Source organism: Pseudophryne corroboree, chromosome 3 (genome assembly GCF_028390025.1).
Source record: "Pseudophryne corroboree isolate aPseCor3 chromosome 3, aPseCor3.hap2, whole genome shotgun sequence".
NCBI classification, from domain to species: domain Eukaryota; kingdom Metazoa; phylum Chordata; class Amphibia; order Anura; family Myobatrachidae; genus Pseudophryne; species Pseudophryne corroboree.
Window position 1 is genome coordinate 57,013,261 of NC_086446.1, and position 26,500 is coordinate 57,039,760.

The 26,500-nt window shown below is 45.9% G+C and overlaps 1 protein-coding gene across 2 annotated transcripts in view; it reads right to left on the minus strand.

Annotated features, from left to right (window-relative positions):
* The window catches only part of LOC135054718 (NACHT, LRR and PYD domains-containing protein 3-like), a 368,941-nt gene that overhangs the window by 64,434 nt on the left and 278,007 nt on the right, over positions 1 to 26,500 (minus strand). For both annotated transcript variants that reach the window (XM_063958007.1, XM_063958006.1), the window contains one exon: positions 9,351 to 9,521. In XM_063958007.1, the coding sequence (XP_063814077.1) occupies positions 9,351 to 9,521 (171 nt within the window). The remainder of the gene's footprint in view (positions 1 to 9,350; positions 9,522 to 26,500) is intronic.

Genomic DNA, 26,500 nt, shown 5'->3' on the forward strand with positions numbered 1-26,500 from the left:
AGGCAAAAACCTAAGTAACAAGGCTTAACATTGGAGGTGTCAGTGATATCTCCTGCATTATGCAAAGTAACACAGAATAGTGCAGATCCCAGAATACATAATGGGGACTGCAGAGTGGATCTGTTTATCAAGCTTGAAAAAAATAAGAATTTACTCACCGGTAATTCTATTTCTCGTAGTCCGTAGTGGATGCTGGGGACTCCGTAAGGACCATGGGGAATAGACGGCTCCGCAGGAGACTGGGCACATCTAAAGAAAGATTTAGGACTATATGGTGTGCACTGGCTCCTCCCCCTATGACCCTCCTCCAAGCCTCAGTTAGGACACTGTGCCCGGAATAGCTGACACAATAAGGAAGGATTTTGAATCCCGGGTAAGACTCATACCAGCCACACCAATCACACCATATAACTCGTGATAGGAACCCCGGTTAACAGTATGATAACAATGGAGCCTCTGAAAAGATGGCTCGCAATAACAACCCGATTTGTGTAACAATAACTATTTACAAGTATTGCAGACAATCCGCACTTGGGATGGGCGCCCAGCATCCAATACGGACTACGAGAAATAGAATTACCGGTGAGTAAATTCTTATTTTCTCTGCCGTCCAAATGGATGCTGGGGACTCCGTAAGGACCATGGGGATTATACCAAAGCTCCCAAACGGGCGGGAGAGTGCGGATGACTCTGCAGCACCGAATGAGAGAACTCAAGGTCCTCCTCAGCCAGGGTATCAAATTTGACGAATTTTGCAAACGTGTTTGCCCCTGACCAAGTAGCAGCTCGGCAAAGTTGTAAAGCCGAGACCCCTGGGCAGCCGCCCAAGATGAGCCCACCTTCCTTGTGGAATGGGCTTTTACAGATTTAGGATGCGGTAATCCCACCGCAGAATGCGCCAGCTGAATAGTGCTACAAATCCAGCGCGCGATAGTCTGCTTAGAAGCAGGAGCACCCAGCTTGTTGGGTGCATACAGGATAAACAGGGAGTCAGTTTTCCTGACTCCAGCCGTCCTGGAAACATAAATTTTCAGGGCCCTGACTATGTCCAGTAACTTGGAATCCTCCAAGTCCCTAGTAGCCGCAGGCACCACAATAGGTTGGTTCAAGTGAAAAGCTGATATCATCTTAGGGAGAAACTGAGGACGAGTCCTCAACTCTGCCCAATCCATATGGAAAATCAGATAAAGGGCCCTACACACTTAAAGATTATCTGTCCAATCTTTCTGGTTGGAACAAAAATCTGGTAATGTATGGGAGCAAATGACAATTGACCATTTGCTCTCAAATACTGGAAAACAGACAAAAATGGTCTTTTAGACAAATTAGTTAAGTTTCTTTCATTAAACCAATTTATCTGAACAACAGTTTTTGTTTATTTTCTGGATTTTGGGAGCAAATGGTTGATTGTCATTTACTCCCAGACGTTGCCATATTTTCTTTCCAATCAGCCAGATTGGACAGATAATCTTTAAGTGTGTAGGGCCTATAAGGGCTTTTACAAGACAAAGCCGCCAATTCTGATACACGCCTGGCCGAAGCCAGGGCCAACAGCATGACCACTTTTCACGTGAGATATTTCAAATCCACAGTCTTAAGTGGCTCAAACCAATGTGATTTCAGGAACTCCAAAACCACATTGAGATCCCAAGGTGCCACTGGGGGCACAAAAGGAGGCTGAATATGCAGAACTCCTTTGACAAAAGTCTGAACTTCAGGCAGTGAAGCCAGCTCTTTCTGGAAGAAAATCGACAGAGCCGAAATCTGGACCTTAATGGACCCCAATTTGAGGCCCAACGTCTCCCCTGCTTGCAGGAAATGCAGGAATCGACCCAGTTGAAATTCCTCCGTTGGGGCCTTCCTGGCCTCACACCAAGCAACATATTTCCGCCGAATGCGGTGATAATGTTTTGCAGTGACATCCTTCCTGGCTTTGATCAGGGTAGGGATGACTTCCTCCGGAATGCCTTTTTCTTCAGGATCCGGTGTTCAACCGCCATGCCGTCAAACGCAGCCGCGGTAAGTCTTGGAACAGGCAGGGCCCCTGTTGCAGCAGGTCCCGCCGTAGCGGTAGAGGCCATGGGTCCTCTGAAAGCATCTCTTGAAGTTCCGGGTACCAAGCTCTTCTTGGCCAATCTGGAACCACGAGTATAGTTTTCACTCCTCGCCTTCATATTATTCTCAGTACCTTGGGAATGAGAGGCAGAGGAGGAAACACATAAACTGACTGGTACACCCACGGTGTTACTAGAGCGTCCACAGCGATCGCATGAGGGTCCCTTGACCTGGCGCAATATCTTTTTAGCTTTTTGTTGAGGCGGGACGCCATCATGTCCACCTGTGGTCTTTCCAAACGGTTTACCAGCATTTGGGAGACTTCTGGATGAAGTCCCCATTCTCCCGGGTGGAGGTCGTGCCTGCTGAGGAAGTCTGCTTCCCAGTTGTCCACTCCCGGAATGAACACTGCTGTCAGTGCTTCTGCCATTACCCTCCTGCTTCTTGTGCCGCCATGTCTGTTTACATGGGCGACCGCCGTGATGTTGTCTGATTGGATCAGTACCGGCTGGTTCTGAAGCAGGGGCCTTGCTTGGCTTAGGGCATTGTAAATGGCCTTTAGCTCCAGAATATTTATGTGAAGTGAAATCTCCTGAGTTGACCACAGTCCTTGGAAATTTCTTCCCTGTGTGACTGCCCCCCAGCCCCGAAGGCTGGCATCCGTGGTCACCAGGACCCAGTCCTGTATTCCGAATCTGCGGCCCTCTAGTAGATGAGCCCTCTGCAGCCACCACAGCAGCGACACCCTGGTCCTTGCCGACAGGGTTATCCGCTGCTGCATCTGGAGATGGGACCCGGACCATTTGTCCAACAGGTCCCACTGGAAAATCCTTGCGTGGAACCTTCCGAATGGAATTGCTTCGTACGAAGCTACCATTTTTCCCAGGACTCGTGTGCATTGATGTACCGACACCTGTCCTGGTTTTAGGAGGTTTCTGACTAGAGATGACAACTCCTCTGCTTTTTCCACTGGAAGAAACATTTTTTCTGGTCTGTGTCCAGAATCATTCCCAGGAACAGAAGACGTGTCGTCGGGACCAGCAGTGACTTTGGAATATTGAGAATCCAGCCGTGCTGTTGCAGCACTTCCCGAGAAAGTGCTACCCCCACCATCAACTGTTCCTTGGACCTCGCCTTTATCAGGAGATCGTCCAAGTACGGGATAATTAAAACTCCCTTCTTGCGAAGGAGTATCATCATTTCAGCCATTACCTTGGTAAAGACCCTCGGTGCCGTGAATAACCCAAACGGCAGCGTCTGGAACTGATAGTGACAGTCCTGTACTACAAATCTGAGGTACTCCTGGTGAGGAGGGTAAATGGGGACATGCAGGTACGCATCCTTGATGTCCAGGGAGACCATGTAATCCCCCTCGTCCAGGTTCGCAATAACCGCCCTGAGCGATTCCATCTTGAACTTGAATCTTTTGATATGTGTTCAAGGATTTTAAATTTAAGATGGGTCTCACCGAACCGTCCGGTTTAGGTACCACAAATATTGTGGAATAGTAACCCCTTCCTTGTTGAAGGAGGGGTACCTTGACAATCACTTGCTGTGAATACAGTTTTTGAATAGCCACCAACACTGCCTCCCTGGCAGAGGGAGTTGCCGGTAAGGCAAATTTTAGGAAACGGCGGGGGGGAGACGTCTCAAATTCCAGCCTGTACCCCTGAGATACTACTTGAAGGACCCAGGGATCCACCTATGAGAGAGCCCACTGTGCGCTGAAATTTCTGAGACGGGCTCCCACCATACCCGGGTCCGCCTGAGCAGCCCCAGCGTCATGCTGTGGACTTACCGGACGCAGGGGAGGACTTCTGCTCTTGGGAACTAGCTGTGTGCTGCAGCTTTTTCCCTCTACCTTTGCCTCTCGGCAGAAAGGATGAGCCTCTAGCCTTCTTGCTTTTCTGGGGCCGAAAGGACTGTACCTGATAATACGGTGCCTTCTTTTGCTGTGGGGTAGCCTGTGGCAAAAAAGTCGATTTCCCAGCAGTAGCTGTGGAAACAAGGTCTGAAAGACCATCCCCAAACAGTTCCACCCACTTATAGGGCAAAACTTCCATGTGCCGTTTCGAGTCGGCCTCGCCTGACCATTGCCGAGTCCATAACCCCTTTCTGGCGGCAATGGACATAGCGCTTATTTTTGATGCCAGCCGGCAAATATCCCTCTGTGCATCACGCATGTATAAGACGGCGTCTTTTATATGCTCTATCGTCAGCAAAATATTGTCCCTATCCATAGTATCAATATTATCTGACAGGGAATCTGACCACGCAGCTGCAGCACTGCACATCCATGCCGATGCAATAGCGGGTCTCAATATAATGCCCGTGTGTGTGTATATAGCTTTAAGGGTATTTTCCTGCTTTCTATCAGCAGGTTCCTTTAGGGCGGTCGTATCCGGAGACGGGGGTGTTTCCCAACGTGACCTATCCTCTGGCGGGAAAGGGTACGCTGCCAATAACCGTTTAGAAATTATCAATTTCTTATCGGGGGAAGTCCACGCTTCCTCACACACCTCATTTAATTCCTCAGATGCAGGAAAAACTACTGGTAGTTTTTTCTCACCAAACATAATACCCTTTTTTGTGGTACCTGGGGTATTATCAGAAATGTGTAATACATTTTTCATTGCCTCAATCATGTAACGGATGGACCTAATGGAGGGTACACTAATCTCATCGTCGTCGACACTGGAGTCGGTATCCGTGTCGACATCTGTATCTGTCATCTGAGGTAGCGGGCGTTTTAAAGCCCCTGATGACATTTGAGATGCTGGAACAGGCACAAGCTGAGTAGCCGGCTGTCCTATGTTGTCAAACCTTTTGTGTAAGGAGTTGACACTGTCACGTAATTCCTTACATAAGTCCATCCACACAGGAGTCGACCCCGCAGGGGGTGACATCACATTCACAGGCATTTGCTCCGCCTCCACATCATTTTCCTCATCATACATGTCGACACAGCAGTACCGACACACAGCACACACACAGGGAATGCTCTGACAGAGGACAGGACCCCACAAAGCCCTTTGGGGAGACAGAGGGAGAGTATGCCAGCACACACCAGAGCGCTATATATCACAGGGATATCACCTATAAAAAGTGTTTTCCCTTTTAGCTGCATATATAATCTATACTGTGCCTAAATTTGTGCCCCCCCCTCTCTTTTTTACCCTTTCTGTAGTGCAGGACTGCAGGGGAGAGCCAGGGAGCGATCCTTACAGCGGAGCTGTGAGGAAAAATGGTGCCAGTGTAATGAGGGAGATGGCTCCGCCACTTTTTCGGCGGGCTTTTTCCCACTATTTTAAAACTTCTGGCAGGGGTTAATTTACACCTATATAGCCCCTGGGGCTATATATGGTGTCAGTTTGCCAGCCAAGGTGTTTATTATTGCTGCTCAGGGCGCCCCCCCCCCCCCCCCCAGCGCCCTGCACCCATCAGTGACCGCAGTGTGTGGTGTGCATGAGGAGCAATAGCGCACAGCTGCAGTGCTGTGCGCTACCTTGGAGAAGACAGAAGTCTTCAGCCGCCGATTTTCCGAACCTTCTTGCTTCTGGCTCTGTAAGGGGCACGGCAGCGCGGCTCCGGGAACGGACGACGAGGTCGGGTCCTGTGTGCGATCCCTCTGGAGCTAATGGTGTCCAGTAGCCTAAGAAGCCCAAGCTACCACCAGTTAGGTAGGTTCGCTTCTTGTCCCCTTAGTCCCTCGTTGCAGTGAGTCTGTTGCCAGCAGGTCTCACTGAAAATAAAAAACCTAAATTATACTTTCTTTCTAGGAGCTCAGGAGAGCCCCTAGTGTGCATCCAGCTCAGCCGGGCACAGAAATCTAACTGAGGCTTGGAGGAGGGTCATAGGGGGAGGAGCCAGTGCACACCAGATAGTCCTAAATCTTTCTTTAGATGTGCCCAGTCTCCTGCGGAGCCGTCTATTCCCCATCGTCCTTACGGAGTCCCAAGCATCCACTAGGACGTCAGAGAAAATACGTTTTTCTTGCTTGTCTCCAATGGCTAACAGCATCTGTGAATGGCATTAACAGGTCTAGGATAGAGCTATACTGCCACTGGAGAAGGATCATGTGATCCCTTCCCAGGTAGAGTGGATGTTCCTCCATCCTCTCACTAATATATCTGTGTGCATGTGCTATTCCATGGCTGCACCTACACAAAAAAGACACCGTGACCGGGTCAGAGCTTTGAAGTATATTCCTTTGCTGCTTTGATAAGCAAGTGGCAAAAGAACTCTCAGTAGGAGCAGTCAGTGCCAGGACAGTATCAGAGGTCTCTCCTGGTGTGAGATATAGGCATAGAAAGAGAACACAACTTATATGTACACTGGGGGGGGGGGGTCATTCTGACCCGATCGCAGGCTGCAGTTTATCATAGCGGTGCGATCGGGTCAGAACTGCGCATGCGCCGGCGCCACAGTGCGCCGGCACATGCCAGACGTCCGAAGTCAATCAGGCAGAGGTGGTCGGCTGGGAGGGGGCGGAACGGCGGTGTTTGGACCCTGTTTCGTGGGTGCGGTCCAGCCAAAGCGGGCATGGCCGGACTGAATGGGGGGCGGACCGCAGCGGCTGTGTGACGTCACACACAGCCACTGCGAGCCAGGGAGCGATGAGTAGCTCCCGGCCAGCACGCTAAAGCTGCGCTGGTTGGGAGCTACTCTTGAAGTGCAAAGGCTTCGCCGCCGTGTGATGCCTTTGCACTTCAGCAGGGGGGGGAGAGGCAGCACTGACATGCGGGGCGGGATAGCCCTGTGCTTGGCATCCCCCCACATGTCAGTGTGAATTATCGTAGCTGTGCTAAATTTAGCACAGCTACGATCATCTCGGAATGACCCCCATTGTGTGGTGGGAGGTAATTAGTAGGATAGCTTAGGGAGGTTATGTGGATGATGCTGGGATATGACAAGCTGTCTGAAGAGGGGAGTACTGAGGGAATGTATGAAAGTTTGGAGACTAGAGGAAAGTCTTGTGGTGTGAGTGAGGGCATCCCATAGAACTACCTCCCAACATCCGGGAGTCATCGCCCTCTGTGTATGCCAAAGCGGTGAGCATTAAACATGCCCATGTCACTACGGGCATGTTCCCAAAGCTGCCTCCTACATCTCCGGCGCTGTGTAGATGCTGCACACAGCAGCTATTTATGTACTGCTTTGCTATGCTTAGCAGCAGTGACAGAGTGTCCCACAACCTTTCCCCCCCCATGAGACACTGCATCCTGCAGGTGGGACTATACCAACAAAATAATGATGTTGGGGGATATGCATAGTACAGTTGTGTCACAAAAACAATTCTGTTACCTGGAATGGGAGCAGGTTATAAGTGTAGATGTGTTCAGGGCAGCCATAGGGGGGTACTGCGGGGACTAGAGTCCTGGGCCCTTATAGAGAGGGGGGCTCACCCCTGATCATACAGCTAGTACCTGAAGAGCTACACAGCCAGCGCAACATCAGCGGGCTGATGCGCAGGGAGGACTTAATACAAGTCTTCCATGCGCATCAGCTCTGTGAATTGTTCCTGCAGGTCCGCAATGCTCCACCCATAGGTAAAGTCATGATGTGACACATCATATAGGAGTGGAACAGTGTGGCAGAATCTTTTATTTCTGTGGGGGGGCCCTGTCTATTTTGTCAGTCCCGGGCCTCACAATTTCTGATTGCAGCCCTGGATGTGTTTACAGAAAAATTGCATCTGGAAGGAGCCAAATGTGTCATAAGGACAGTATGAGACCTAATTGACACCGCATTTCAATTCCCAGAAACATCAAGTTTGGATAAAGGGAGAAAATAGCAGCATGTCTTCAGGAAGTACCCCTCTACCCAAAATGCACCCTTTTTTGCCCCTGTTTCTCAAATAAATCTCAATGCTGCAGTATACATGCTAGTTTTGTTAAATGAGTGTGAAAGTTGTAGCAGTTTCATGTCTAATTCCTATTCATACACCCAAGTTCTTTTATTGGGCTTCCACTTGCTCCACGATGCAAAGCATGCGACATTGGGGGTCATTCTGAGTTGATTGCTAGCTGCCGTTGTTCGCAGCGCAGTGATCAGGCAAAAAAAAACCCGGCATTTCTACGCATGCATATGCCCCGCAATGCGCACGCGCGACGTATGGGTACAAAGCCCTTTGTAGCAGTGACGTGCGGTGGGGTGAGGCAGGTGAGGCAGAGCCTTTCTTGTCATACTAACGTTTGTGCCAGAGTTTTGACTGTATAAAGTACATGAAAAATACATAGAATATGTTTGATATATTTTCTTTGCATTATTCTAAACATTTTTATAGCCAAAACTCTGGAGTAAAAAGTCTATGGCAAGTCAGGCAGTGCCTCACCTGGCTAACTTTTCCGCACATCTCTGATCAAAACTCACCTGTGTATAATGCTCAGATGTAAGCTTTGACTCATATATTGCATGTAAATCTGGCTCCGGTGCTGTCCAGTGCCTCCTGAGCTATTTAGCTCACTGCACGCCCCTGCTTTGTGGTTTTGCACAGGTTCTAGTGAAGCTTTTAGTCGCACAGCACAAAGCAGGAAGATTGACAGGAAGGGGGCGTTTCTGGGTGTCAACTGACCGTTTTCTGGAAGTGTTTGGAAAAACGCAGGCGTGCCAGGGAAAACGCAGGCGTGGCTGGGCGAACACTGGGCGGGTGTGTGACGTCAAAATCCAACCCTCCAACATTAGAATCAGTGCACACGAAGAGTAAGTACAGGGCTGGTCTTGTTTTGCACAAAATGTTTTTGCAGGCGCTCTGCTGCACAGGCGTTCGCAAAGCGAAAATACACTCCCCAGTGGGAGGCGACAATGCGTTTGCATGGCTGCTAAAAACTGCTAGCGAGCGAACAACTGAGAATGACCCCCTATTGTGCAAGAGTTGACACCACACAGCGATATCTGTATCTGTGCTGTAGTTTCCGTGTGTGCAGTTCTACATTTGTATACACTTTGTTTAATTAAAAATAAGTACAATAAGGGTGAATAGGATGTCACCCATCTGTCTAATCTGTCTGTGTCTCCCAGGATCTAATGACAGTGGAAATGTCCAGAATTTATAATATACAGTAACTAGTAATAATAATAATAATAGGCTAATAACATACGCAAGAAACTTGTTCTTAAGTAAAAAGAAAATATTAAAACAAAGCAATGGTTGTAATGCAACAATAAATTAAATAGTTCAAGAAAAAATTTACTCAGATAACAGCTAATAGCTATTTTCCTCTGTTTGTGCCTTGTGTGGTCTACAGTATGTACCATACTGAGATAACATTAATATTAGCACTGAGACACGTTACCTAAGTTCCTGTAGGGCACAGGCTGGGAATCTCAGTCCGTCAAACAGATGTTTTATTCCAGAGTCCCCCAGAGCATTGTCTGACAGGTTTAATGTGGTCAGAGAATGGTTTGTAGCGAAAACAGATCGGAGATCATCACAGCAGGAGGAGGTCAGACCACAGCTATTCAAACTGATGAGAGATGAGGGATCTGCATTAGTTTATGTCTTATAATATTTACAGGCTCACACTCAGCATGTCATAACTGAACATTTACTAACTTTTTTAGCAAGCCTTCCATATTGCAAAAATGACTTAGCAAATTATTTAAACTAAAATCTAAGTAATGATTCTATTAAACAATAGCCTAACACAGGTGATATGCAGAGATAGCTCCTGCATTATGCAAATGAATACAGAATACTGCAGAGCGGGGCACTCCATAGACATACCTCCCAACATCCAGGAGTTGTCACCCACTGTGCTAGTTATGACTGGAGATAGCAGGGAAGATGTATGCCCTGATGTTACGTAACATATGATTGGATGTGGAAACCTGAAAAATGTGTGTCTATGACTGGTTACTTTTCAAACACTTCAGAATATAAACTGGGTCCGATGGGCAATCTATTTGCCTTGAACAAAGGAGCTAAGCAGTGAAACGTACATTGGCGTTATTCTGCTGCACACGGCTCTTCCTACGGCCATACTTTTATGTACATTAGACTAGTGATAGCCATAATGTGGGCTTAGCCTTGTGTGGGTTTAGCAGTCAGGGTATGCAGGAGCCACTCTTCTCTATATCAATCTCTGGTCACTACATCTAATATTCCCCTTTGGGATTTTCAACAGTTCAGCAACATTTGTATATGCTGACTATCAGGGCCATAACTAGGTGTGTGCGGAAGGGGCACTGCACATAGCGCAGCAAAGGTAAGGGGGCGCTGTTGGTGACACTTGCAATTATCTGTTTTAATTAATTTCACTTGCAACTTCCCCCCTTTTTGAAGCCCAGCATTTCCTGACCGCCCCTGCCTCCTACCTTAACCCCTTTTGTTGCTAATACTTATACAACATTCATAAACTCAACTTGAGATTTCTTTGTTATACAGTCACACTGTCCTTTATTACATTTCAAGATGCTGACATACCCAGGATTCAAACCCATTGCCTGTGGCATTACAGTAAGACAATCCATTCATTGAGCGTTCTGCTAAGCTAGAGAATTCTAATTATGTGAAGATTACATTTTACCTTTGTGAAAAAATGATCAGCATTGCAGCCAGAGGCGTAACTCTGGGAGGCAACAGAGTCATCTGCCACCGGGCTCCTGCTCTGAAGGGGGGTACCTCTCCTCCCATTCTGTGACACCATTGAATTAAGTTAATTGATAGCTGCCGCTATCTTTTGAGTGGGCAACTTCAGTGAGAATCACACCCTTTTAATCATACTGTAGATTCACCTTTTACCCAGGTTAGAACCCACGACCTATTACACTGGAAGCAGACACCTTACTGATGAAGCTGTTTGCTCCGGTATAGGAAATATGAGAATTCTAACTATATGAAATTACTTCTCTGACAATTACATGTAACTTCATAGAATTCTCATGCTTCCTGTACAGGAGCAAATAGCTCCATCAGTAAAGTGTCTGCTGTCAGTGTAACATGTCATGGGTTCTAATCCTGGGTATGACTGCTAATAAATGTGTGATTCAACTTAAAAGACATTAAAATGTATATATACAGTATATAAATTTTATTTTCAGAACACTCCATACACACACACGCATATATATATATATATATATATATATATACGCACACATACATATATTTATTTAAATATATGGGGGGCACCAATATTTATCTTGCCTCCGGGCAACTTGGAAAAACTTACGCCACTGATTGCAGCTGAGCAGATCTATGTAGTGTGTGGCTGCAAGAGACTGGATGTGTGGCTGCACACTACATAGATTATTATTTCTTTTACAAATTACCAGTAGCTTCATATAGTGTTCATAGTTTTATGCAGGATAAAATAGCTCAATGACTAGGGTGTTTGATTAGAATCAGGGCTATTTTTCAGCTGGAATGGTACATTCCTGAAGGTCCTAGGGAAAATGACATCATCAGGAATGGCATTCTGGAACCTCCTGTCAGCAGGTCCGCCGACACTTTTAAATTCCCTGCCCCGTTCCATTACCTTCTCCAAGGCAGCTCAGCTCCGTACCCCAGGTGGAGTGAGGACCTCCATAGAATACTCCAGACTGACACAGGAGGAAAAGTAGAGGACCCCGGTGGAAGGAGCCGCTCGCGATATTGCCCGGTGGTACAGGATTCACAGAAGAGAAAGTAGAGAGGACATTAGGGAGGCAGTGAAAGCAGCGGGGAAGAAGGAGGAGTCCCCTGGTAGCCACAAGCCCTATCAGGATCCAGCAGGAAGGACTCAAAACTGCAGATTGCCCCTAACTACCCGGCTCAAGGACCCTGGGAGAGAACAGGAAACAGCGTGGCCAGGAAAAGGCAGAGAAGACTGCTGCTGGGACCAGTGGAGACCCCAGACAGCCAGCCCCTGGACCAAGAGCGCAGCCCCGTGCAGTGCTCTGCATACTTGATAGCATTTAAGACCTGAGCAGTCAGTCGTAGGTGGCAGAAGCACCATGACATAGGGGTGAGATACTGGCCTCTATCTCCATGGGGCATAATATGGTGTCGATCATTACCGTGTGGAGTTAACATGGTGTCGGGCATTACACTGTGGGGTTAATATGGTGTTGGACATTAGTGTGTGGGGTTAATATGGTGTCGGGCATTACAGTCTGGGGCTGGTGTTAGGGGCATTACTGTCTGGGGCTTAATATGGTGTCAGGGGCATTACTGTGTAGGGCAAAATATGCCCCTTCCTTGTGAGACCACACCGTTTTTTGCAGTGCATGCATTAAAGCGTGCATATGTCCACCCACATAGCCTAAACTTGTTTAAAAAAAAAAAAAAGAAGTTTACGCACCAATTGATTACCTCACCCCTTGGTAGCTCCACCCACATCTGTGATCACCTCTGCCCCGCCCACAGTTCCTGCACCTACTGTATTTTCTTAGAAAAATAGCACTGATTAGAATCAATCTGTTTCACCTGAACTAAAACTTCTTGATCTACAGTATGTAGAGAATATGTAGGAGGATAATCAGAAATTCTAATATGCCCATATTTCTTAATGTTTTCCAGAGCTTTTCATGATTGACACAGTCAAAGCCTTACTGTAGTCAGTGAAACACATGCAGATGTATTTTTGCTATCCCTTTGTCTTTTCGAGTATCCACCTTACATCAGCTATAGTGTCTCTTGTGCCTCTTCCTTTTCTAAACCCTGCTTATATTTCAGGCAATTCATGCTCCATTTACAATTGTAATTTCCTCTGAATGATAGTAAGCAGGATCTTGCTACCATTTGAAGTAAGATCAATTGTTTGATAATTTCCACAGTCAGTAGGGTCACCCTTCTTCAGTACTGATATGAACACAGATCTTTACCAGTTCTTAGGCCATGATGATGTCTTCAAAATTTGCTGGCAAAGGTTTGTACAGATGGGTCCTCCGTTATCTTGGCTGACTGAGGCATTAGTAGCGTTCGGGCATACGCAGCGTGCCTGGGCGCAAGTAGGCGAGCCTAGTCCAAGGGAGGCGCATAGTGCTTTTGGCGTTACCTTTGAGTGTAATACCTAAGACCAGCGACCAGATGTTGCTTTTTAAAATGACCACTGCGCATGCGTGTGGCCTCCATTAAATTACAATACTGAACTACAGTGTAAGAGCTACTTTACTGGTGTGTCTCATTATGCTACATTGAGCTACAATATGTCATACAGTATATATTAGTATATAAAGTACAGACGCAAATAGTACAGCATATACAGATGCAAACGAACGTGTTACAGGTACAGTATGGTCTATTGATGTTAGGAATATGTGAGCGTCCAAATCCCGTAGTACTAAGTATAATGGAGCTCCTCCCTAAGAACATGGATTGCCAAATCACTGTGCTTAGCGTCTCTGTACAGTATGTTCTATAAGAGTACTAAATAGCACGAACAGCTTGTAACATACAGCGGCAAGTGTAATATTTCAAAGTATGATGGAGAGAGATAAAAGCTCCTCCCTAAGTTCCTGGATGACAAATCACCATCCTTAGTATCTCTGTACAGTATGTTCTATTTGAGTACTAAATAGCACGAACAGGTAGTAACGTACAGCGGCAAGTGTAATATTTCTAAGTATAATGGAGAGAGATAAAAGCTCCTCCCTAAGTTCCTGGATGCCAAATCACCATCTTTAGTATCTCTGTACAGTATGTTCTACTTGAGTACTAAATAGCACGAACAGCTTGTAACGTTCCTGGATGCCAAATCACCGTCCTTAGTATCTCTGTACAGTACTGTATGTTCTATGAGAGTACTAAATAGCACGAACAGCTTGTAACGTACAGAGGCAAGTGTAATATTTCTAAGTATAATGGAGAGAGATAAAAGCTCCTCCCTAAGTTCCTGGATGCCAAATCACCATCCTTAGTATCTCTGTACAGTATGTTCTATTTGAGTACTAAATAGCACGAACAGGTAGTAACGTACAGCGGCAAGTGTAATATTTCTAAGTATAATGGAGAGAGATAAAAGCTCCTCCGTAAGTTCCTGGATGCCAAATCACCATCTTTAGTATCTCTGTACAGTATGTTCTACTTGAGTACTAAATAGCACGAACAGCTAGTAACAAACAGTGGCAAGTGTAATATTTCTAAGTATAATGGAGAGAGATAAAAGCTCCTCCCTAAGTTCCTGGAGTACAGTATGTTCTATGAGAGTACTAAATAGCACGAACTGCGTGTAACCTACAGCGACAAGTTTAATATTTCTAAGTCTAATAGAGAGAGATAAAAGCTCCTCCCTAAGTTCCTGGATGCCAAATTACCATGCTGTGCATTTCTGTACAGTATTTTCTATCTAGCCAGAAACCTTGCATTCCGTGCAAGCTATGCGGACAACTAGAAGGGACCCAACTCACGGTTGCTTGCCATTTCCCTTTGCAGTGTCACATACACTAGTGGTTGGTCTGCCCCGAAAGCCAAGAGTCTCCTCTTTTGTATGGTACCAATCCTGGGTCTCTGGTGTTAGGCGCCGGGGTCCGCTCGTCTGTGCGGCCCGGCGCCTAGCAACCAGGGACGCCGTACGCGTACAGTCGCCGGCTCCCTGGCAACGCTAGACGCCGGGCGCACTGAGCCGCACGGACCCTAGCAACGGGGACGCCACTGGCGGACCGCGTTCCCCGTTGCTGGGTCCATTTAAAATTATTGTGCACCTGTTCTCTGGCCGTGCAGCAAGGCAGCTGCACGGCATTTATGTAATCAGCCCTGTCAGCAGCTGATTGGATGACTCCTGTTTATATGCACTCTCAGGGCTTCTCACAGACGCCGGTAATAGCTTCCTGCATGCTGTCTTTGTTTGCTGAGAGTCTGCTTCCAGTCTTGCTGTATCCGGTCGTTCCAGTCTTCAGTAGTCCTGTACTCGGGAGTTGTCATCTTGTTCCTGGGGTCCTGACTGATCACCGTTTAACATCCAGTAGTGTTCGTGAGTCGCGGCTTTGCCGTATGTAGCGGCTTGGCCGCTTTACCATTTATTATTTGTGTTTTGAAGCATTTTGCGGAGGGTTCCGCTTCCACAGGTCCACTCTGGTATCCGGCGGTGCTGGGTAGGAGTATTGGACAAGTGGATTTTGGTTGTCCTTTTCCCTGGCGGTTGCCCCTGGCCTGTTGTTAGTCAGAGGTCCTCTTGTTATCATCCTGCCTCGGATTTCCCTTTGTCTCTCATTAAGACCGGGGGGCACCGGAGTTGGGCAGACATAATCCGCCCTTCAAACGTGGCTGCCAGGGGCTCAAGAAACCATAGTCTCGCAAGGGATTTCCGATAGCACGGGTGAGACAATAGAGTTAGGGCGCCAGGGGCAACTATTCTTTCCTGCTCCCGTTACCAGCATTCCATTCCAGTGCTCTGGTCATTGTCATAAGATCTCCTCTGGCCAGGAGTGCTGGAATCATAACATTATTACCGGCCAATACCAAAACTTAAACATTAAACAGGGTTTAATTTTTTCTCATTCAGTTTTGTAAGAGTATATCGGCATCATGAATCCAACAGGTTTAGGGCCAAATCCTGGTCAGCTCTTAGTCAGCCAGATTCAAGAACTTACTCAGATGGTTCAGGATCTTTCTCTTCGGGTGAAGTCGCAGGAAGATCTTTTGCGAACTTCCCCGAGGGTAGTCCCTGAACCAAAGATGCATTTGCCTGACCGTTTTTCTGGTGATAGGAAAGAGTTTTTTAATTTTAAAGAATCCTGTAAACTTTCTTTTCGTTTAAGACCGATCTCCTCGGGTACTGAATCTCAGCGGGTCGGGATTATTATTTCTTTGCTCCAGGGGGATCCTCAGACCTGGGCATTTGGTTTAAAAGCAGAGGATCCGGCGTTGTTGTCAGTGGACGCTTTTTTTGGGTCTTTAGGGCTTTGTATGATGACCCTGATAGAGAGGCATCCGCTGAAAGTCAGTTGCGCGCTCTCAGACAGGGTAGAAATCCTGCAGATTTTTATTGTACGGAGTTTCGCCATTGGTCGAACGACTGTGGCTGGAATGACCCAGCCCTGCGCAATCAGTTTCGCCTCGGCTTATCAGAGTCTATAAAAGACAGTCTCCTTCAGTATCCCGCTCCTGAGACTCTCGATAAACTCATGGAGCTTTCTATTAAGATTGATCGTCGTCTCAGAGAGCGGAGGGCTGAAAAAGGAGCACCTGTCAGGTCAACTCCATGTGTATATTCCATTCCTGAGGACGTAGAGGAGCCCATGCAGATGGGTCTCTCCCGGCTGTCTCCTGAAGAAAGAGCCAGAAGGCAAAACTCTGGTCTTTGTTTGTACTGTGGGGGTAAGGGTAATTGTCCGAACAAGTCGGGAAACGCCTCGACCAGGTGAATTGTGAGGGGGTTCACCTAGGTCTGCAGCTTATCTCCTCGAATAACTCCCTTTTAGTCCCAGCTAAGGTTTCCTTTGGCAGCCTCAGTTCTTCGGTGTCGGCTTTTGTTGACAGTGGAGCTGCAGGAAACTTTATGGATTTAACTTGGGCTAAGGCCTTAGGCATTCCTCAGTTATCTTTGGGTAGGTGTGTCACCATGCATGGCTTAGATGGGAGTCCACTGTCCAATGGGGTTATTTCCCTCTGTACACCCCCTGTATTACTTACAGTAGGAGCTCTTCATTCTGAAAAAACCGAGTTCTTCCTTACCCATTGCCCAGCAGTTCCAGTAGTTCTGGGTCACCCTTGGCTGGCCTTTCATAATCCCACCATTGATTGGCGGTCGGGGGAGATTTCACAATGGGGTACCTTCTGTGATAAGGAATGTATTACGTTTCCAGTCAGAATAGCAGCTGCCATTCCTGAACTCATTCCCGTGTAATACCAGGAGTTTGCTGATGTGTTCTCCAAGGGCAATGCGGACATTCTGCCTCCCCATCGGACTTATGATTGTGCTATTGAGCTAATTCCTGGTGCCGCATTGCCAAAGGGAAGGTTATATGCTTTATCCGGGCCAGAAACTGCGGCCATGAATGATTATGTTAAGGAGAGCCTAGGGAAAGGATTTATTAGGCCATCAAAATCTCCTTTAAGTGCAGGCTTCTTCTTTGTGGAGAAAAAGGATGGCTCGCTTAGACCTTGCATTGACTTTAGAGCCCTGAATAAGATCTCAGTTAAAAATACTTATCCTCTGCCGCTGATTTCTGTCCTGTTTGATCAGCTGCGTTCGGCTGTGATTTTTTCTAAAATTGACCTAAGAGGAGCGTATAACCTCATCCGAATCAAGTCTGGAGATGAGTGGAAGACGGCCGTCAGTACTCAGTCGGGTCACTACGAGTACCTGGTGATGCCGTTCGGCTTGTCTAACGCTCCAGCAGTTTTCCAGGACCTCATTAACGATGTGCTCCGTGACTTCCTAGGGAAATTCGTGGTCGTTTACTTAGACGACATCCTGATTTATTCTGACTCAATTGAACAACATGTTACCCAGGTGCGTCAGGTTCTTCAAAAGTTACGTGAGAATCATTTATATGCCAAGCTGGAGAAATGTGAGGTATCTTTTTTAGGGTACATTATTTCCCCTCGGGGATTTTTCATGGAACCTAAGAAGCTCCAGGCCATCCTTAGTTGGGCGCAACCCACCAATTTAAAAGCAATTCAGCGCTTTTTAGGGTTTGCGAATTATTATAGGAGGTTCATTCATTCTTTTTCTGACCTGGTTGCTCCCATTGTAGCTCTGACAAAGAAAGGAGCGGATCCTACCAACTGGTCGCGTGAAGCTGAGTTGTCCTTTCGGGCCTTGAAACAAGCTTTTGACTCGGCTCCAGTCCTCAGACATCCCAATCCAGAATTGCCCTTCGTTGTGGAGGTTGATGCCTCGGAGGTTGGAGTGGGGGCTATCCTATCTCAAAAGGATCCGGAGTCTCTGGAACTACATCCTTGTGCCTTTATGTCTAGTAAATTCTCCTCCGCTGAATCCAACTATGACGTTGGTAACCGGGAGTTACTGGCAATAAAAGGGGCTTTCGAGGAGTGGAGGCATTGGCTGGAGGGAGCAACACATACTATTTCAGTATTGACTGACCATAAAAACCTGCAATACATTGAATCAGCTAAGCGGCTGAATGCCCGGCAGGCTCGTTGGGCTTTATTCTTTACTCGTTTCAAATTTATTATCACTTTCAGGCCAGGTTCCAAGAATACCAAGGCGGATGCCCTGTCACGCAGTTTTCTTCCGGTTCACAATAACAGTCCTGTTACTCCCATACTTCCATCTTCAGTCATTTGGGCAGGCCTCACACAAGATTTATTTACCCAGTTAAAACAGCTTCAACACCAAGCTCCTGGAAATACTCCTGCTGGTCGTCTTTACGTCCCTGAGTTTTTGAGAGCTACTGTTTTGACTGAGTTTCATGATAACAAAGTTTCGGGCATCCGGGGATCTCTAAGACTTTGGAGTTAGTTTCCCGCTCAGTATGGTGGCCTGGTCTTTCTAAAGACGTTAAGGAGTTTGTTTTTTCATGTCAGGTTTGTGCACAGCATAAGGTTCCCCGTTCCTTGCCTATCGGGCAACTTATGCCCTTAAATGTCCCTCTCAGGCCATGGTCTCATATTTCCATGGATTTTGTGGTAGACCTTCCCCTTTCAGCCGGATTCCGAGTCATATGGGTGGTAGTGGACCGTTTTAGCAAGATGGCTCATTTCATTGCTCTTCCCCGACTGCCATCTGCCCAAGGATTGGCAGTTTTGTTTTTCCGCCATGTTTTCAGACTTCATGGGTTGCCCACTGATATTGTTTCTGATCAGGGTCCACAATTCATTGCACAATTCTGGAAGTGTTTTTGTGCTTCATTAAAGATGAGATTGTCATTAACATCCGGTTACCACCCCCAATCCAACGGGCAAACCGAGCGAGTTAACCAATCATTGAAACAGTATTTGCGTTTGTACTCAGCCAAACTCCAGAATGATTGGTCCGAGTTTCTTCCATTGGCGGAGTTTGCTTACAATAATTCTTGTCATTCCTCCACTAATGTGTCTCCATTCTTTTCAGTTTTTGGTTTTCACCCCAGAGCTAATTCTTTTTTTCAACATTCCTCCGTTTCCTCGCTAACCTTAACCTCCCATCTCAGAGCCATTTGGAAAAAAGTGCACCTTGCTCTCAGAAAAGCGGCCTTTCGAGAGAAAAACTTTTCTGACAGGCTCCGACGTCCTTGCACTTTTAAGGTGGGAGATAGGGTATGGTTGTCGACTCGTAACATTAGGCTTCGACAATCCCCGGCTAGAATGGGACCCAAATTTATTGGACCATTTCATATTATTAAAAAAGTCAACCCAGTTGCTTTCCGGTTACGTTTACCAAGATCTCTCCGGATTGGAAATACGTTTCATTGCTCCCTGTTGAAACCATACGTTTCTTCCAGTAGATTTCCTCGGAAGATCTCTCAGGGTAGATCTCCAGTGGATGTACAGGGACAAAAGGAGTTCTTGGTGGAGAAGGTTCTTGATTCCAAATTGTCCCGGGGCCGGCTTTATTTTCTGGTTCACTAGAGAGGCTATGGTCCAGAGGAAAGGTCTTGGGTCCTGGATAAGGATCTTCATGCCCCGAGGCTCAAGAGGGCATTTTTTCGGGAATTTCCTCGGAAACCTGGCTGTAGGGGTTCCTTGACCCCTCATCAAGGGGGGGGTACTGTTAGGCGCCGGGGTCCGCTCGTCTGTGCAGCCCGGCGCCTAGCAACCAGGGACGCCGTACACGTACAGCCGCCGGCTTCCTGGCATCGCTAGACGCCGGGCGCACTGAGCCGCACGGACCCTAGCAACGGGGACGCCACTGGCGGACCGCGTTCCCCGTTGCTGGGTCCATTTAAAATTATTGTGCACCTGTTCTCTGGCCGTGCAGCAAGGCAGCTGCATGGCATTTATGTAATCAGCCCTGTCAGCAGCTGTTTGGAGGACTCCTGTTTATATGCACTCTCAGGGCTTCTCACAGACGTCGGTAATAGCTTCCTGCATGCTGTCTTTGTTTGCTGAGAGTCTGTTTCCAGTCTTGCTGTATCCGGTCATTCCAGTCTTCAGTAGTCCTGTACTCGGGAGTTGTCATCTTGTTCCTGGAGTCCTGACTTATCACCGTTTAACATCCAGTGGTGTTCGTGAGTCGCGGCTTTGCCGTGTGTAGCGGCTTGGCCGCTTTATCATTTATTATTTGTGTTTTGGAGCATTTTGCGGAGGGTTCCGCTTCCACAGGTCCACTCTGGTATCCGGCAGTACTGGGTAGGAGTATTGGACAAGTGGATTTTGGTTGTCCTTTTCCCTGGCGGTTTTTCCGCGCATACTTCAGGTTTTGTTAGTTAGCTTGTTGCCCCTGGCCTGTTGTTAGTCAGAGGTCCTCTTGTTATCATCCTGCCTCGGATTTCCCTTTGTCTCTCATTAAGACCGGGGGGCACCGGAGTTGGGCAGACATAATCCGCCCTTCAAACGTGGCTGCCAGGGGCTCAAGAAACCATAGTCTCGCAAAGGATTTCCGATAGCACGGGTGAGACAATAGAGTTAGGGCGCCAGGGACAACTATTCTTTCCTGCTCCCGTTACCAGCATTCCATTCCAGTGCTCTGGTCATTGTCATAAGATCTCCTCTGGCCAGGAGTGCTGGAATCATAACATCTGGGACACAATAACCAGAGATATCAGTATGCAAAGTGGACACATTTTCCCATAGACTATAATGGGCCCATTAATTCAGACCCACCATGAGTTCCGACGCTTGCCATGAGCCTTGTGGGGGCCACAGAAACATGCAGTTGGTATCCTCCAGTAGCTAATTGTCTCCACTTTCATACCAACTTGATTCTGATCTGATTGGAACCTAAGAACCAGAGATATTAAGCTTTAAGCCCATTTTAATTGAATTTAATAGCTCACATAAACCAAACGTCAATGGACCATTGCTTAAACACGTTCGTTTGTGTCTGTCAACACTACTTTTATTTATTGTTTTCTTTTTTGCATCCCGACAGACAATATTTTTACAGGGTCTCTGACCTCTGCTGGTTAATCCTCACCTCCCCCTCACCATTCCCCCTCCCCTTTATGCTGAGGGGACTCGGACGCTCATATTCAAAACACAGTATTTTCCACAGCCTCCCCCTACCCCCATCCCCCTTTCCACGGCATCCCCCTACCCCGATCCCACATCATTGTGTTATGCCGGACATAACACAATGAAACCCGGCCGGATCAGTGAGATCCGTGCAGGGCTTCATTGTGTACAGTATTAAAAGAGTTAAAAGTGTAAAAATAAAATGTGCGTGGGGTCCCCCCTCCTAAGCATAACCAGCCTCTGGATCTTTGAGCCGGCCCTGGTTGTTTAAATACCAGAAAAAAATTGGACAGGGGTTCCCCGTATTTAACCAACCAGCACCGGGCTCTGCGTCCGGTCCTGGTTCCAAAAATATGGGGGACAAAAGATGTAGGGGTCCCCCGTATTTTTAAAACCAGAACCGTCTCCACTAGCCGAGAAGATAATACCACAGCTGGGGGACACTTTTATACTGGTCCCTGTGGCATTACCCCCCACCCCCAACTAGTCACCCATGGCTGGGGGAGTGGGGACCCCTTAAATCAAGGGGTTCCCCCCCAGGCACCAAAGGAGCAGGGGTGAAGCCTGAGGCTGTCCCCCCTTCCTTGTGCGGTGGATGGGGGGCTGATAGCCTTTGTGTAAAATGACGAATATTGTATTTTGTCATAGAACTAGAAGTTCCAGCAAGCCTAACCCACAAGCTGGTACTTGGAGAACTACAAGTACCAGCATGCAGGAAATAACGGGCCTGCTGGTACCTGTAGTTCAACCACAAAAAAATACCCAAATAAAAACAAAACACATACACCTTGAAAGTATAATTTTATTCAAACACGCTTACACACTCATACATACTTATCTACATCCCACGCCGAGAATCACGTCCCCTTCTCCATGTAGAATCCAAACGTTTACCTAAGGTGGGGATTAACCAGCGGAGGTCAGAGACGCTGTCGAAAATATTAATTGTCTTTCGGGACCCCAAAAAATAAACCAATAAATCAATAAATAAAAGTAGTGTGGACAGACACAAACGAACGTGTTAAAGCAATGGTCCATTGATTGACGTTCGGTTTATGTGAGCTATTAAATTCAATTCAAATGGGTTTAAAGCTTAATATCTCCGGTTCTGAGGTTCCAATCAGATCAGAATCAGGTTGATATGGAAGTGGAGACAATTAGCTACTGGAGTATACCAACCTCAATTTTCTGTGACCCCCACAAGGCTCATGGCAAGCATCAGAAACCCATGGTGGGTCTGAATTAATGGGCCCATTATAGTCTATGGGAAAATGAGTCCAATTTGCATATTGATATCTCTGGTTCTGGGTGTCCCAGAGATTCAGGACTGGTACCATACAAAAGAGGAGACTCTTGGATTTCGGGACAGACCAACCACTAGTGTATGTGACACTGCAAAGGGAGACAGCAAGCAACCGTGTCTCAGGTCACCTCCAGTTGTCCGCCCAGCTTGCACGGGAACGCGGGGTTTCTGGCTAGATATAAAATACTGTACAGAAATGCAAAGCACAGTAATTTGGCATCCAGTAACATAGGGAGGAGCTTTTATCTCTCTCCATTATACTTAGAAATATTACACTTGCCGCTGTAGGTTACAAGCTGTTCATGCTATTTAGTCCTCTAATACAACATACTGTACAGAGATACTATGGATGGTGATTGGGCATTTAGGAACTTAGGGAGTAGCTTTTATCTCTCCCTATTATACATAGAAGTATTACTCTTGCCACTGTATGTTACAAGCTGTTCGTGCTATTTAGTACTTAAATAGTACATACTGTACAGAGATACTAAGGACAGTGATTTGGCATCCAGGAACATTACAAGCTGTTCATGCTATTTAGTACTCCAATAGAACATACTGTACAGAGATACTAAGGACAGTGATTTGGCATCCAGGAACATTACAAGCTGTTCATGCTATTTAGTACTCCAATAGAACATACTGTACAGAGATACTAAGGACGGTGATTTGGCATCCAGGAACATTACAAGCTGTTCGTGCTATTTAGTACTCCAATACAACATACTGTACAGAGATACTAAGGACGGCGATTTGGCATCAAGGAACTTAGGGAGGAGCTTTTATCTCTCTCCATTATACTTATAAAGATAACAATCGAGAGAGATAAAAGCTCCTGTGTTGCTCAAACAGTTAGTTGCGTCAGAATACACTAATTTATATTTACTGGTACTGTATGTCTATGGGTGCTCATTACCGCTGTGTATTTTATATAGCGTAATGAGTCGATCCTGCAGATTTACTCTGATTTATGTGAAACCTGTGTGCACCCTTCAATTAAATGTATTACAAAGAAAAAAAATTAATAAAGTGAATGTCAGGGGAAAAAATATACATAGATTGGCACTTTGAGAATCGAACCCGGGACTCTCAGCATGGGAGGCAGGAGCCTTCACCACTTGCTCACTCACGTCGCTGCATGGAAGTTATACAAGTTCATGTGTAAAAGTAATGCAAGCAGCGATTCCTTACCATTGGTGTTTGTTTATGCTGTTAGGGGACTCGAACGCTCATATAACAAAACACGGTATTTAGTGCACTGTACATACTTTAAAGCCAATGAGCTACATTATTCCTTTCACACATTAGTTGCGTCTTCATACACAAGTGTTTTAACATGTTCGTTTGTGTCTGAACAAACATTTTTTGTTTTTTTTACTCTCTCCGTCTGATTATTGGTCACCATCTGTGTGTACACTATGCAGTACAGGACTGTATATTAACATTAGAGTCATCATTGACCATTTGCTAGAGCTTGTACTGTAGATCAATCCGCCGCTATTCAATCTAAGTACTGGATTAGTGGAGCATTAGCCACCCAGTGGTGGAGATGTGTATTGCATGCTTGTGCCTCAACGTGCCTGTCCGTGATTAAACTCAGCAACCTAAGCTATTGCCTAGGCGTGACTAAACCTCCATCTAGTCGCAGAAACAGTCAAGATAACGGAGGACCCATCTGTAAGTGTGACAGCTGATACTGAGTTCTGCAGCACGTCGATAGGAATACCATCAGTGCCTGGTGCTTTATTCTCTGATAAAGCTTTAATTTGCTTCAACTTTTTCCCTCATTACTGACGGTTCCTGATCATATGGAAAATGTTGATTACACCTTGATCTTTGCAGTGCAAAGACTCTGTATATTCTTTCCATCTGCTCCTGATCTTTTGTGGGTCATTCAACATGGATCCACAAGCATCTTTCAGTAGATCTATTCAAAGTTGGAATCTTCTACTTAGCTCTTCTAGCTTTCTGAAGTCTTATCTTATTCTTCCTTTAATTTTTTCTGGTTCTACCTCCTTGCATTCATCATTGTAGTACTTTTCTTTGTCTTGCCTTTCGATTAAGTACCATAACTGTATCTTTGTCACCCCGAGCCTTAGCAACTCTGTGTGTTCGGCCAATTTGTGACGCTTCATCAGACATCCATTTTGGCCTATTCCAGTTTTTTTAAACTTTTTGCAGTGAATTTTCACACTAATCAAATACAACTTTTTTGATATCTTCCCATAATTCTTCTGTTTGAATTTTGATGTATGTTTTCAAAAACATATTTTGATCGTTTTATGATTGCGTTGTACTTTTTAAGCTTTTATTTGTTTTTATATACAGTACTAACATAAGAGAATCCATACACCATTTGGCTCCAGGTTTCACCTTTGCTGAGACTATTGGGCTTTTCCACCATTGGTTTACACAAATGTGATCAATGTAGTTTTTCTACAGTCCGCCAGGTGCAGTCCATGTGTACAAATGCCGTTTGTGTTCCTGGAAGAAGGTTTCTGAGAAGAACAGGCTGTTGTTCTTGCACAAATATTTCAGACTCTCTCCAGCTTAATTTCTTGCACTGTGCTCATATTTACCAACCATCTTGTCTACATACTTTTTTCCTATTTTTGCATTCCAATCACCCATGACTATCAATAGATCTTATTTACAGGTTATATCAATTTCAGCTTGTACTTGTTCATAGAACTGAATCATTTCATCTTCCTCTGCTGTAGGTGCATAAACTTGGATTCTAGTTATATTGATGGGTATACCTCTTAGGTGAATTGATATTAACTGTTCACTGACTGAATTGTACATCATTACAGTTCTTGCTAGACGTTCCTTCATTATAAATGCAACACCATTTCTTCTGTTCTTTTTATCGTCAGCATAATATGCCATATGCTCATCTGATTCAAAACGTCTAAATCCAGTCCACTTCAGTTCCCTCCCACCCAACACGTCAAGTTTTTATTGTCCCACTTCATTCTTTACCACATCCAACTTTCCCTGGTTTATGCTTTGTACATTCCATGTCCTTATGTTTAAAGTATATTTGCAGCTTCTAACTCTCATTTCATGCATGGTGGCATCAGCAGTTATATGTTCTCAAGGCTTTGGTACAACCACATCATAAATACACACTTTACTATGAAAGATCGCTTGGTGAGTGTTGGGTGCTTTCTGCCCTGAGGGTCTCATCCTTCAGCACTCTATCAAATTAAAAATTTTTTAGAACTCTCCACAATGTTTCCAGGGCTAGATAAGTCAGAAGATTGCCAGGCCTTTCTTCAGTGGTTTGTCTCTGGCACCTAAACTGAGACCTGTCCAACATTACTGATGGCAGATTAAAGTAATGATGGCATAGTTCTCAGGCAGTTTGTCCCAGTTGCCCGGAGGCAAGATAAAAATTGGTGCCCCCATGACCTGTTACGCTGAATGCAGCGGCTCTGCAGTCAGCGGCTTTGTCAAGAGAGCGACATCTCTGAAACGCGTTGATGATCCTGTACACTCAGTGACGGCAGACCAAGGAGAGGAGATGTTGGACCAGTATTTCCATCAGCCACCTGTAGCCGCTGACTACAGAGGCGGTTACTTAGTCGGTGATTCCTTGTCTTCGATCTCAGAGGTCTGGCCCGGTTCAATTGTATAAGAAAGTGTTACACACATCTTTTTATAATTTTTAAAAGTGTCAAAGTTTTATGGGCTATTGTTGTGGACATTAAAGAAGTTTTTATTGAAGAATTGGAAAAAGATTGGAAAAGATACCTTTACGTGCATGCGGAAAAGAAAGATAATGTAAGTGTTTATGATCTGGAAGCAGAGTGAAGCGTTTGGTAGAGTGGAAGTTGAAAAGATACCTTTATGTGAATTCGAGAGTGAAATAATATGTAAGTAAGATTTCACTCAGAAACACCGTGTAAAATAGTTTGAGAAGTGGCCTTACGAGGGCATCTTCCTCTTGGTACCAGATGCACACAGTTGTTAGATATATTAGAGAACTCAAAGAAAAAAAGTGATACATTCATATTCTTAGCGCAGGGATCTATGCTTGGTTTTGTTTGTGTAGTATTTGGGAACAGGTGTGGTTCCTATATAGATCACCAGCGGCTCTAGTTTGTGGAGCGCAGTATTGTAACCAAATATCCCTTTGTTCCTTGTATGGTCTATGT